At 28.4% G+C, this 15,121-nt stretch overlaps 3 protein-coding genes across 13 annotated transcripts in view; 2 read left to right on the top strand and 1 right to left on the bottom strand.

Moving 5' to 3' along the window:
* LOC109608585 (protein tramtrack, beta isoform) overlaps window positions 1-4,006 on the top strand; it is a 28,469-nt gene extending 24,463 nt beyond the window's left edge. Inside the window, exons 4-5 of one of the 9 annotated variants that reach the window (XM_020025052.2) lie at window positions 831-1,063; window positions 1,252-1,387. In XM_020025052.2, the coding sequence (XP_019880611.1) occupies window positions 831-1,063; window positions 1,252-1,266 (248 nt within the window). In that variant the 3' untranslated portion in view covers window positions 1,267-1,387. Of the gene's footprint in view, window positions 1-85; window positions 307-490; window positions 807-830; window positions 1,149-1,251; window positions 1,651-1,694; window positions 1,976-2,094; window positions 2,572-3,095; window positions 3,590-3,673 lie in introns of those variants that run through there. The other 8 variants (XM_049965128.1, XM_020025056.2, XM_020025034.2 and 5 more) reach the window with 8 other exon arrangements.
* LOC109608584 (mediator of RNA polymerase II transcription subunit 22) lies at window positions 4,004-4,643 on the bottom strand. Its single transcript, XM_020025029.2, has 3 exons — window positions 4,479-4,643; window positions 4,210-4,423; window positions 4,004-4,158 (listed from the first exon to the last, which is right to left on the bottom strand). Exons 1-3 carry the CDS (start codon window positions 4,579-4,581, stop codon window positions 4,053-4,055), a joined length of 423 nt encoding a protein of 140 aa, XP_019880588.1. The 5' UTR covers window positions 4,582-4,643; the 3' UTR covers window positions 4,004-4,052.
* Window positions 4,644-10,175: 5,532 nt separating this feature from the next.
* Window positions 10,176-15,121, top strand: part of LOC109608530 (gamma-aminobutyric acid type B receptor subunit 1) — an 89,608-nt gene continuing 84,662 nt past the window's right edge. For all 3 annotated transcript variants that reach the window (XM_049964777.1, XM_049964778.1, XM_049964776.1), the window contains exon 1: window positions 10,176-10,576. In XM_049964777.1, coding sequence (XP_049820734.1) covers window positions 10,574-10,576 — 3 coding nt within the window. In that variant the 5' untranslated portion in view covers window positions 10,176-10,573. The remainder of the gene's footprint in view (window positions 10,577-15,121) is intronic.

The following is a 15,121-nucleotide window of genomic DNA, read 5'->3' as shown; positions in this document are numbered from 1 at the left end:
CATTAGTACTCTTATTTATTTACTACGACCAAGCACGTTGGTTTCAACTTGTACTTATTAATTTGCTAATGATCCGTGTTTTTAGGTAAAATTTTTGTGGTGCCTGGAAGGAAATACCCAAAATTGGTGCTGGACAACTACGAATACAAAGTGTTCAGACAGGAGGCGAACAAAACCCAGTGGAGATGCTTAAACGTGTCCAAAACTAAATGTCGTGCCAAACTTTACACATCCGGGAAGGTGGTCAAAGTAAAAGACGTGCACAACCACGAACCGTGTTGTTCAAACGCTCAAACCAAAACCTTGGTACCACAATTAGTCACCATTATTAAAATTGATTGAAATTAAAAATTGTATAAAATATATTTTCTTACGACTTATTAATTAATAAATAATTGTATTATATAAAAAGTTTTAATAAAAATACACATAGATGTTTAGCAGAAGACGAGAATTAATACCTGAAATTAATTAACGAGAATTGTTTCAGGTACAATTTATATTTGTAAAGGAAGGAAATATCCAAGATTAATTTTGGACAAATACGAGTTTAATTTGCACATTAAAGAGCCGACAAGAACAAGGTGGAGATGCAATCACCAACACAAGACGAAGTGCAGCGTTTCTTTGTACACCAGTGGAAACATGGTGAAGGTCCGACACCAGCACAACCATCCACCTAAAGAAGACACTGAAAATACCATGTTGTTTCCTCAAGCTGTAACTATTATTAGAGAAAAATAAAAGCAAATAACCTGTAACCAATTTTTAACATTCAAACCATTGGACAGGAGAGAAGTGTTATCAGTTCCTGATAGATATTTTTTTAGATACGATATACATTGGTCAAGGCTACAAATACCCCAAATTATTACTGGACAACAACGAATATCAATTACACGTGAGAGAATTTGGGAAGACCAGATGGAGATGTAAATACTGGAAGACAAAGTGCAAAGCTTTTATTTCTTCAACTGGCAGAGTGATTAATGTTATGAACGGCGAACACAATCATAAACCGCATTTTTTACAAGACGACATCAAAAATTATGCACAACAAAAGGTTACAATTATACGATCAGTGTCGAAAAAATAAAAATGTTTCGTGTGATGTAAATTGTATAGTATAATTATTACAATAAAAAACAATGACCATTTATATATGTACAATATTTTTTTCTCATTTAATCTATTTACTTACTTATTAAGGTGGTGTGGATGAATTTGATTTTTAATAAAAATTTATTTTAGGAACAATATATATAGTGAAAGGATATAAGTACCCAAAAATAATCGTAGATGGGAACGAATATTTTATCCACATAAAAGAGAAGGGCAAAACCAGATGGACGTGTAAAAATTACAGAAGAAGTAAATGTAAATCCATAATTTACACAACTGGCAAAGTTGTTAAAGTCTACAACGAACACAATCACGAACCCATGTACACGAACGTGAACAATTTAGATTTTGCTTCGCAGTGTGTGATCATTCAAAGACATTCAAAACCAGCAAAATATATAATATAAAGAATGATTTAGATTAGATGTGTGTTGTAATTTACTTGTTATGTGCTTAATGTTTACTATATGCGGAAATATAATTTAATGAGTTTATTTTCCTGGACCTTAAACTTTGATACATGACTCCCGCAATTTTTATGTGTAACACAATCTAATCCCCTACAATTTTAGGCATAATTTACGTAGGAAGAGGTCGAAAATATCCGAAACTCATGCTCGACAATTATGTTTATAGTTTGCACAGATCGAAAAATGGAAAGACTAGATGGAGATGCCCACAAACACCCACAACTAAGTGCAGGGCAACACTTTACACATATGGCAAAACTGTGAAGTCACTTTATGATCACAATCACGGACCTACTAATCAAGGGTTCAATACCGATGATCTTTTTCCGCAGATAGTTTCTATTATTCGATGCAAAGATAATAAATAATAATTAATTAACATTTAATTTCTTGATGTTCGTTTTATTTATAAAAATAGTGTAACGTGTCTAACAATTATTATATAAAATTAAATTATTCTTTACAAATTTGGTAGTACTTTTTTTAATTTCTTTTATTATAGGTACAATCTATGTAGGAAAAGGTCGAAAGTATCCAAAGCTTGTGCTCGACAACTACGTCTTCAGATTTCATCGCAGAAAATATGGAAAAACTAGATGGCTATGTCCGGCCGCATCTGTTTCTAAATGCAAAGCTACACTATACACTTATGGAACAACTGTAGAGTTTCTTTATAAACACAACCATGAACCGCTTAAGCAACACGGTTACGAGGGCGAAGATCTTATTCCCCGTAAATTTAATATTATTCGAAGGAACGACAAATAATTATCTTTTATATAAGACACTAATTATTTTGGAATATTTTTGATGATTATTGATTGCCAATATGTAAATTTGATTAAGACTATTCTAATATTGATTCTTCCTTTTAGGAGTATGAGAAGAATATAAATTAATATTTCCTTTAGATATTTTTACTATTAAACTTGGACTTTTTAAATTACTCATGCGTACTTTTCAGATTGTAAAGTTGGAGGTGCCACTTAAAACTTTAGGAACAACATTATTTTTAAACTGATGGAATTATTCAATATTTTCAAACAAAAATTAAACTTATTGGAAGTGAATGTAATAAAATTTTCCTGAGACTAAATTCCCAGCTTAATTAATAAAGTTGATTGTTTAAAATTGGACTGGAACCCATTTTATTTGTTTTTGACGAATCCTTACTGACAAAATTTGTTGTCATAATTTGGAATATAATTTGATTTGTAAAGGTTAAGGCCTATAAACCTGAATAAATATATTTATATAATTTAATATACCGATTGGAAAGCCTTTGATTCTACTGAATGTTGAGAAAGATTCATGCATGACAGAGACAGTGAAAGTCTCCCACCACGGAGCAAAGTGGGGACTTTTACTGTCTCTGTCGTTCATGATGTCTCTCTCAAAATCCAGTCGGAACAAACAGTTTTCGATTGGTATAAATATTTATCATCATTGTCTTGTTTTTTCTAATTAATGATTAATAAACCACGGTATCTATGAATGTTTCAGTGAAAGCCACGTACATAAGAGGAGTCCGTCAAACGCCGTCTTTAATAATAAACAATTTCAAATACATAAAACATAGAAGTTCACAACGTGCAACATATTGGAAATGCCAACGTTACGATTTGGGGCAGTGCAAAGCGAGATGCACTATTACAGTGGATCAGACGATTAAATTGTCAGGGGAGCATTCTCATTCCCCGCTGAAAATTAAATTGAATCTTAATCAAATTATTACCGAGGAAATTTATCAAGTCGATAATTGTCAGTTAAAATTGACTGAAAGGAAGTTTAATTTTCCCGTAAAATAAACAGATTATTTAAAATACACCAATATCGCCATCTTTGAAAGAAGGATTTGAATTTATATTTATACCGCAGAAATCTTCCAAAGTATTATTCATTAATAACAGATGGAAATAATATGTACAATTTCCCTGAATTAATTGTGATATAATCTAAGTGTCTTGTAAACGTTATTAAATATAAACTACGAAATATTCCAGTTGTTTTATTTTTATTTTCACTAGTTTACTAAAAACCCTTTTATTTAGTTACCTGAATTTAAAATTTATTTATTGTAGATAAACCATGGTTCGGATCAACAAGAAGAGGCAAACAGTGCATGGTACTGAAAAACCACGTCTTCTATTTGAACCAACACCGTGAACATAGGTTGTTTTGGATGTGTTCAGACTACTATAGGACCCATTGCAATGTTAGATGTGTTACAAATTCAGAAGGTAGTATTTTAAGGTTTTCAAATCAACATAATCATCCACCTCATCATGACAAACTGGCCTTTTAAATATGTTGGTTTATATAATAGGACGTTTGCTTTAGAGCATTATTTGTTACACAAGGTATGAACTGATCTTTTAGCTTGCTTTACAAAATAAAACTGATTTAAATGATTACTTTATAAAAGTTTTATTTAATTACTCAACTAAGCTTTCTTATAAACTATTTATTAAGACTACTATAATACTCTTCTTCTAAATCATATAAATCTGCAGCCATATCATCTCTCAGAGACATTAGTTTTTGATCACATTCTGTTTGTTTTGTTCTGAAAAAAATACACTCTTAATATTAATTTAGTGACAATTTTTATATTTACCTAAATAGTTTGGAATTTTGTGTGATGGCTTCGTTAACGGAGGGAAAGTCGTTCAAAATCAGGTACTGCTTGATATCAGACACTAGTTTCATAAGAGATTCACCTGCTCGAACAATATTAGATGCTCTCACATGCATTTCATATGTATCTTGTTCACACTGAGTCATCCTTGATAATTGAGTATCGTGTTCTCCTTTTGCTAATTTTACAATTTCTACAAAAAGTAATTGTTATTACTAGTTGTTGGTGCTGAAACATGATAATTATACCTTCAAAATTTTCGAGCATACTTTTAACGTCGTCTTTCAATCTGGTTCGGTACGATTTTAATAAAGCTTCCTTGCTTTGTGGCAAAGATCTTGGCATCGACATATTTTTATGGATGATATAAGTAAATTAATAAACAGATGTATTTTGAGGTTATGTTTTGTGTCTATGATAGAGTAGGTGTTTTATTGTTGTCAGATGGTAAGTGGTTCCATCTATCCACAACTGCTTGAAACAGTAAATTTAAATTACAGTTTTCTATTATGTTAATAAAAATATTGACTGACTTAAAAATTAACAGAAAAAAAAAATTGTTCAATCAATTTTTTAACTCAATCAAATCATAAAAATAATTTAATATATCAATAAATATAAAAAAATAAATTATTATTTAAATAATACAGTTGATGATGAAAACAATTTAAAAAGTCCGACAATGCCGGGAAACTTTGTTTAGAATAGGTTTATTTAATAATTAAAAATTTTAACGAATCCGCGTTCAATTTTTGTTTTATTTTGTGTAAACTTTTATTCCGTTGATATATTCTAGTTTATTTCATTGTTCTAGAACTCAATGCCATTCGACAAATAAAATATTAAAGCTACAATTTGTATTTATACAACATAAAATTTTAATTAAACCACAAATATTACATTTTCATAAAGAAACGGGTTTTTTCACTTTTAAAGTAATTATCCGTTTGACCAAGTACTACAAATTAATTTAGAATTATAATTAACTTAAAATTTGTTCGTAAATTATATTTTTTGTCAGTCGGGATTATTAAAAAATACTTTTAATGTTAATGAAGTTTTTAATTAGATTTTTGTCTTGTACAGGCACGAATCTTTTTTCAACGTTTTCAATTAGTAATTTAATAAAGTTACAGATTGAACGTATTTATTTTTAAACTGTGTCTATTGACTATTTCAGGAAACGAATCATTTATTTGAAATAGTAATTCATTATTAGAATAAAAGTAGGTCAAGCAAACCTTGCCCCAGTAATTTAATAATGCAATGCATTAATAACCTTTTATAAAAATTTAATTTGAATAAAGTTTCTCATGGAAATACTGAATGGAATGAGCCGTGAATAATAACATGCGGGGTTAATTTAAATTTTGTAAAGTTTCGATAGCTCCTGGGGCACGAAATCGAAGTCCTCAAACAGAAAATTAAATATCCATCAATTTTAGGGTTGTATTTAATGAACTGTAAATGGTCGAACTTAATTTATCCCAAAAACTTGTTTTGATACTCATTTTACTTAACTTATGTAATTATATTAATTTTATATATTATTATATATTATATATTATATATTATATATTGTATATTGTATATTGTATATTGTATATTGTATATTGTATATTGTATATTGTATATTGTATATTGTATATTGTATATTGTATATTGTATATTGTATATTGTATATTGTATATTGTATATTGTATATTGTATATTGTATATTGTATATTGTATATTGTATATTGTATATTGTATATTGTATATTGTATATTGTATATTGTATATTGTATATTGTATATTGTATATTGTATATTGTATATTGTATATTGTATATTGTATATTGTATATTGTATATTGTATATTGTATATTGTATATTGTATATTGTATATTGTATATTGTATATTGTATATTGTATATTGTATATTGTATATTGTATATTGTATATTGTATATTGTATATTGTATATTGTATATTGTATATTGTATATTGTATATTGTATATTGTATATTGTATATTGTATATTGTATATTGTATATTGTATATTGTATATTGTATATTGTATATTGTATATTGTATATTGTATATTGTATATTGTATATTGTATATTGTATATTGTATATTGTATATTGTATATTGCATATTGCATATTGCATATTGCATATTGCATATTGCATATTGCATATTGCATATTGCATATTGCATATTGCATATTGCATATTGCATATTGCATATTGCATATTGCATATTGCATATTGCATATTGCATATTGCATATTGCATATTGCATATTGCATATTGCATATTGCATATTGCATATTGCATATTGCATATTGCATATTGCATATTGCATATTGCATATTGCATATTGCATATTGCATATTGCATATTGCATATTGCATATTGCATATTGCATATTGCATATTGCATATTGCATATTGCATATTGCATATTGCATATTGCATATTGCATATTGCATATTGTATATTGTATATTGTATATTGTATATTGTATATTGTATATTGTATATTGTATATTATATATTATATATTATATATTATATTATATATTATATTATATATTATATATTATATATTATATATTTATTATATATTTGAAGTGATGAATGGTAATACTTTCATCGTCCTCCTAATAAAAGCTTGAATCCCAGACACACTACAATAGCTTTGAAACACGGTGGAAGAAAGGTTTTGGTTTGGGGTTCCTTTCCTTGGCATGGTACATTATTAGTAACGGAACCATTTGCCAAAGACAATTTACCAATTGAATGTATTTGGTACGAAATGAATAATGAGAGAAAGAATAAAGTATAATTATTTTAAATAAAATATAGAATATTGTTCGTTAGTTTACGTTAATTTTACTATAGATTAGTTAGACTACATGTTTTCATTTAATAAGAAAGCCAGATTTAATGTTCTATTAGACAAAAGCTCGTAGAATAAATATTTACCTCCCGACAGAATATTAAGTGAATAGTCCTGGCAGGAATTCATGAGGAAAGATAACGATTATTAGTCGACGTTTAATAACAATGTATGGAATAAACGGACTAGAGAAAGAAAACAAAGTGACAATAAACAAGAAAATTAACTCTACTTATTGATCTACGTACCAGTCGAATTTCTTGTACGTTGTGTGTTATTAAGTTTTAATTAAATTCTTCCTTATATATTTTCGCATTGCTGTTAATAACAAGTGAGCAAAAATAGTGTCGCTTCAATCTTTGTCGTAAGTTTGCGACGCGAATCGATGGAATTGTGAAACTATGTAAGGATAAATTTTAGCGCCGAGATTTATGTAATTCATTTGTCTATATTTCCCGAAAACATATTACGTGTTTTATTATTTGTTTGATCTAATTTATTGGCGGACGTTTCGGCATTTTACGTCCCGAATAAACTACATAACTTTACAACTAGTCATGTTAATATTGAAAAAAGTTGGAATACTTTATCGAACGGACAAGGGCCGACGTAAATAAAGAATAAACTTCGGGACATCAAGAACACATCGTAAACGTAAACTTTCTGGTACCATGAATCCATTTCAGCTTCCTATTCCCAATTGTGTTCAATCAAAAATTATGTCGGTGTAATTTCACGTGAATAACTTACGTGAAACAGGATTAAAACAATATAAACCGTAATAGGTTAAAAGCAACGTCTTCCGGTCTCAGCACTTTAATAGTTTCGCTACAAACTTGGATGGATGCTATATCAATTTCATCGATGAAGTCATATTTCAAGTTTGGAGCCATGTTAACAGACACAATTAGAACGGCAGATGATGAAATTCCTCCGGGATTAATCGAACTGTCGGGTTTTGTAACTCGCGCACCTGCGTATGTTTCGGTTAATGTAATTTTCTATTGCGTCGTGATTATTGAGCTGCAAAAGTGATTAACCGAACAGTTTTTCGTAATTGACTTTTTTCCTCGATTGTATGCATGAACTGTTTAAATGTTTGTTTTACATGGGCACTTTAATGCGTATTTGGGAACTGTTTTTAAGCCGTTTACTGACTGAAATTAATTGGTACATTTCAAATTATCTCGATCTGTTTTTATATATTCCAAACCGATTTCCATGTTTGCAAATTGTTTCGATGGGGGCATTTTATTTGTTATCTTTCCAACTTTTAATAATTTAATAGATAAATCTTAATTGATTTTATTGTTTTATTTACCCCTCAAAAATTATTTCAATTTACTAGAAAGAAGTAATTTTTTTTTTAATATTCATAGGGTAGTAGTCAGTAATTTTTTAAAATATTAAATTTAATGTTTAACTTTAATATATTAATGATGTTTTATACTCCATTCTAAAAGCTAAAATATTTTCTTATTCTAAAAAATATTTTTCTGAATTGTCCTGGTCATAAATATGGCAACTTTAATTTTAAAAGGAATTTTTATTGACAGTAATGGACATTGTCATAGTAACTTTTGAAAATATTAAATATTATGGACATAACTATTTTATTTAATGTGACTTTTATTTTATTAATGATTTTAGTTCATTCTAAAAATTAAATTATTTTCTTATTCTAAAAAAAGTTTCATTTATTTGTCTGAATCGAGCTGGACATAAATATGGCAACTAATTTTAAAAGGAATTTTTATTGACAGTAGTGGACATTGTCATAGTAACTTCTGAAAATATTAAATATTATGGACATAACCATTTTATTTAATGTGACTTTTAATTTATTAATGATGTTTTATAGTCCATTCTAAAAACTAAAATATTTTCTTATTCTAAAAAATATTACATTTACTTTTCTGAATCGAGCTGGACATATATATGGTAACTTTAATTTTAAAACGAATTTTTGTTGACAGTAAAGCATATGCCTAACATTTTTCGATCAGTTTATATGTTTCTCGAGCCGCCACTGGAAGAAACACCATAAACATTATATACCAATTTTAAAGCCTTTGATTCTACTGAATTTTAAGAAAGACATCACGCATGACAGAGACAGTAAACTATTCCCACTACGAAGCAAATTTGCAGACTTTTACTGTCTCTGTCGTTCATGATGTCTCTGTCAAAATTCAGTTGGATCGGATCAAGTTTTCGATTAGTATACTGGCATTAAATTTAACTAGTACAATTGTTTTTTTTAATACATTGTAATAAGTTGCTTATTTATGGATACAACAGTATGCTTTATTATTTTTAATCAGTGATATGATTACATGAAATATCATGCTTTTTCGATAATTTAAGAGAGCTATTCACACATTCCAGGTAAATAAAACTTTTGGAAATTTGTTAAGAACCCACCATTCAATAAATATTATCAAAGAGGCTGAAATGAAGAGAAACTTCCTTTATAATATTGTGAGCCAGTAAAAGTAAATGAGCATTGAAGGAGTCTTTTGAGTTTTGTTTACATAGGAGTTTACTTTGTAATATGTAACATGTAATTAGGTTAGGTTTGGAGTGCTACTTCCAAATTTGTATAAAATTTTAAAAGAAACTTTTCATAACTATAACATTTATTTACATTAAATCATCGTGTTTAATTTTATAAACAAATTAGAAAATTATAAAGAATCAGTATATATAAAGGAGTAGTTATTAAAGTAATAGTATCTCAGAAGTAAGTAGATAATTTAGAAGGAGGAATAAAAAGCAAGGAGTTAAAAGGCACGTTTGTTATTGCTATACCACATAACATTAACCTGTAATTGAATTAAGTGTTAATCAAACAGATTGGAAACTCCGGCTCGCGTAATTATTCGAACAATCCGGCGGCCTAGGCGGAGGCGGCGGCGGCGGCGGTGGCGGCTGCTCCGGCTCCTGCTGCCTCGAACGTCGGGGCCACGCATGACCGAGGCGCAGGACCGTGTCCCGTAGGCGAGCGGTCCTCGTATTGTGCGCGGTTTCCTCGGCAGTTGCGAGCTGAACCAAGGACCACGTACCAGGTTTTGCGGCTCCCGAATTCAGCGGTGCCGACCGGCCACAGTGGTGGGGGATTGGGGTGTTCAATGTTACCATTCTACGGAGCAGAAAGCAAGATTCCCTAAACGGCGGCCCGAGAGAGATTGCACAGGTGAAATAGTGGGAAAGTGATCAATATACGGGGACGGCATGGTGTGCGGACTATGAGCGTGACTCTGCACTCGACGATGGACGCGGCTCCTTTACGCCGTCAGCCGCCACACTGCACATTGCGAGGGAGGTGTGCCCCTTACGCGTTCCCGTCACCGTTCAATTGTCGCGCCGATATGACATGAGTACTTTTCTATGCCGTTTCAAAAAACATTTTCAATTTGTTTACCTCTTCGGCTGCAGGAATTTATTTAAAATATGAAATAATGGTAAGTTATAATTAATTATGTGGAATTCAATTAATTAACTGCAATATCCTTACACCTAAATCTTAAATTCAGTTAATTAAGATGAATATTTATTAAATGAGCCCGGCGCATCCACCATTTATTGAGGAATATTTAATTAACATTATTTTATGAACTTATCTCTTAAATATTCATTTTATTTATTATAAATAATAAAGTTATATGTGGAATTCAATTAATTAACTACAATATTCTTCCTTCGACTTCTTAAATTCATTTAATTAAGGTTAATATGCCCATTCACCATTGCCAAAATAATTAAGCGCACAATATTATTTTTAAACGAACCCGGCGAATCCACCATTTATTTACGAATATTTAACTAACATTATTTTATGAATTTAACTCTTAAATGTTGATTTCATTTTATAGTATTGGTATAGTAAAAACAAAAAATTATTTATTATAAATAATGAATTTTTTAACTAGAAATAACGTTTTACAAGTATTTCACTTTTTAACAATATTGAAATAATGACAATAATAAAATAAATAAAAATTGTATGCAATAAAATTTGCAGAAATTATTATTATTATTATTATTATTATTATTATTATTAAATAAAATAAACAAACAACATGAAAAAATAATTTTTAAATGCACATAAAAATTAATAAATCTAATAAAAACACGAAACAACAAAAGGTGGATGTTTATGTTGGAAATATCAAAGGTTTATTAAACATGTTTTACGCATTGGTTCATCATTTATAAAATAATTAAAAACAATAACATTTTACATCCCTAATAAATGACTTTTAATAATAATTTATATTAATGCTATTTTTTTACTACTTTTTCCGGTTTACTGGAGGTGAAACAATAATGTAAATTAATTTTACATTTACCATAAATTTACAGAGATGTAGATAAAGAATTGTATGTAATAAAAGGAGAGAATTGACTTTAATAATATAAATATTATTTTTACTCATTTATTTAAATTCACATAATAAAAATAACTTAAATTAATATTCATTATTCACATATATTTTAATTCATGAAGCAAGTAAATTAATTTGCATTCCTTCAACTTGTACTTGTACTGTACGGAAGATTTATGAGATTTTTGCTTGGCTTATTTCCGAGCAATATCTAAATTAACGCAGGCGCCACTAAATAAATATCGTCGCTTAATCATGCAGTTAACAGGTGTATCGACTCACTAATTAGTTTCAATTTGCTAAAACCAAAGTTTAACTTTGTCCAATCACTCCGCTCTCTTCAAACTATCAGTCTGATTAATCCCAAAATTACACCCACTTTATTTATTGTTTAGTTTCGTTTTTAGTTTGTCAAAAAAAAGAATTTTATTCAAATCATGACTTTGAGTTTTAAAGAAACATTTAATAATATTTTATAAATGTTATTAAATAGATAGAACATACCAATGAACTAATTGTATGACAACTAATTTTAAATATGTTAACAATTTGGTACAAAAGAGTTAAAAGCTATACGGAGAAAATTAAGATGAATAAAAAAACTTATTAATTTAAATAATATAGGAACGTTTGATTAAAGTAACAATTTTATATATAATATAATAAACCAATTTTGAAAGGTGAAAAAAAGTTTTTTTAACATTCAGTTTAATTATTAATATAAAATAAAATATGTAATGTTTAGTTTTAAATTTAAAAATTAAAATATTGAATAAAACATATAATTCAACATTTTTGATACATAATGAATAACACAAAGGATTACATTTTTAAAATTGTAAGCTGTAAAAAAACATCAATTACCGAGGCGAAAAAGGATAAAAACAAAAAAAATGTAACGAACTAAGTTTAGTCGAATTTAAACATTAAAATTAACTGGGAAATAACTGACAGTTTTTGAATAAAATAATTCAACAATTATTTATAAAGTAATTTGATAATTCTTCGTTTATTCATTAGTAATGAAAATAAAATATTAGAGTGTCAAGAAAGTTATTGTGTTTTTATTATTTGGTTTTTTAATAATCAATACTCCGTCTCGTATGAACTCTTTTTTATTTATTTTATTCGGTTATTTATTCACTTTTCTGAATAAAGTATATAGTGTTAAAATTATTCAATATGACATTTGACAAAAATGGCGGGAATAATTTCAAATTCAAATTAATTTGTTTATAATTACTAGGTGTTCTGAGTATTACCAGAAATAAAACAAACTATGAAATTGAAACATTTTTATTATAAATTATTTATTGTACATTACAATAAAATACATAATTTTTCTTAACAACTATATACAACAAAAATAAATACAAAACCAACAAAATAAATACAAATATAACAAAATTTAATCCATTGTTATTATTAGAAGAATTTAAACTACTTTGGAAAGGAAGATGTAAATTAACTGAATGACTGTAATGGTGATTAACTGAACCATTGGAATTGTGAGAGTGATTACTTGATAGAAGGGAATTGAAACTTTTCAACAAAATATTTGAGTGAATTATAATATTCTGATTAGAAATAGGAGCACTCGATTTAGAGATAGGGAAAGACTACAAAATTTAACCTACTAACATAATCATCAACAGTGGAATTATTTAGAAGAGGGATTATAATGGAACTGTTTTGGTTTAACATTATGAATTTTTTTTGTTATAAAGAAATCTGATGGAGAAAAATGGTCTTCGCAGACATTAAATGTTTTGATTGAAGGATTAATATTACCAACTGAACGCCATACTAAATTTAATTTGGAATTAGAAGGTGGTTTAAAAAAAATATTTTTAAAATTGGGATTGTGAACATCACTATAGTATGTATTGAAACATGAAGGATAGCTACAAATTTCACCACAATAACCTGAGAGAGTCTGAGACTGAGACCTCTTGGTTGAATTTTATAAAATTATAAAATAAATTCACAGAAAAATTATTATAAATATTACAAAAAATTGTCTATTCTAATAAAACTACCTTACTCTCATTGATCAAATGTTTTGGGTTGTAGCAAGTTGGAATCTAAAATCTACATTTAATAATATATATGTAATAAGATTAACATACCTAAAAAATACTTATTAAGTTTATTCTGGTTAAATAAATGGTCCGGGAGCCTGTTTAGCCTACAAAATAACTTTTATTTACTCAACAGTTAAGATAAAACATATTAATATATAAACAATCTTATTCAAATTTTAGGTTATTTTATTTCTAATATTAAATTATTATTAAATTACAGAGCATAAAATACATTATTTATTAATATGTATATTTTTTAATTTTTAATATTAAAATCCAGTTTTTGTATGTCGCAACGTTGTCGCCGTTTGGTGCCAAAACCTAACACGAATATTAACAAAAACAACAAAAGGTCAACACTATTGAAATAGCTGTCATGGCCGCGTGAAAATTTCATTACGCGTAAAAACTATTACACTTTGTAACATGCAATTCCTAATGCCAACTTCATTCTTTTCCCTTTTGTTCTATTAATTTTCATTTTCAATGTGTCCTCATTTTTTTTGTAACACACAAACATACACAAAAAGTGTTATCATTATAGAAATCTTATCGATTCTAACTCGACGTATGGCAGTTAATAATAGTCATAAAGAATTTCACTTTGAAACTACACGTACTTCATGATTTATCATTAAGTATAATTTCAGATATGAAAAACTGATAGGGTGCCAATTACAAAACCACCAAAATTCGTGGTGAAGGGAGCTCGTGAATACGGTGAAAAGTCTGCCAACCGTAAAGGTGGCCCAGCCTGGCCTGTCCTTTGAATATATTATCCATTTTCGAAATCCAATTTAAAAGCGCTTTTGTATATAAACCGGCCTGAAAAACTTAATAAAAATTTAAAGGTTTCCCAAAAATTACACCTAAAAAGGCATTTTAAAACAGAAGCAAAGTACTCAAACTTAACAAACTCTAAAAACTGATTGATTAATAAATAATGAGATAAAACATTAACGAACATTAATAACGTGATAAGTTTCGAAAGTATCTTTTGAGAGAATACAATAATCACTTTAAAATTAATCATTCAGATGAGATGAATTATTAAATATATTTTCTGCCTTGCAGGAAAACATGAACTTTCTGCCGAGCTTTATTGTTCATCGTAAAATTTGTTGTGTATTGCAAAAATATTTTTTTCCTTTCATGTCTAAAATACATGTAAAAAATTATAGATTATTTGTACGAATAAAAGGTATCGGGAACACTGATATCTATTTTCAGTTATTTGTTTCCTCAACGTCATCTCGAACTTGGAGAAACAATTTATGAGTGATTCAATAATGGACCAAGCAGTTGAATTCTAATACAGCAATTCAAAACGGTCTGACATCGCCCTTCAATTAGGCCCTTTACTTAAGAGGACAGAGCAGCTCGGCAAATTGCATTTAAATAATCAAATGATGGTGTTCCCAGGACTGGAATCCGGATAAGATCATCTTCAAATGCTTTTAAGACGATGTCGCAGGATAGTTGGACTAAAATGGATTCGGGTCGTCAACGACACATCTTTAAACTCTGTCTTTTAACA

The sequence above is a fragment of the Aethina tumida genome, chromosome 3, assembly GCF_024364675.1.
Source record: "Aethina tumida isolate Nest 87 chromosome 3, icAetTumi1.1, whole genome shotgun sequence".
Classification (NCBI taxonomy): Eukaryota; Metazoa; Arthropoda; class Insecta; order Coleoptera; family Nitidulidae; genus Aethina; species Aethina tumida.
Note: the sequence above shows the minus strand (reverse complement) of the source record. Positions and strands in the feature narration are given on the sequence as shown.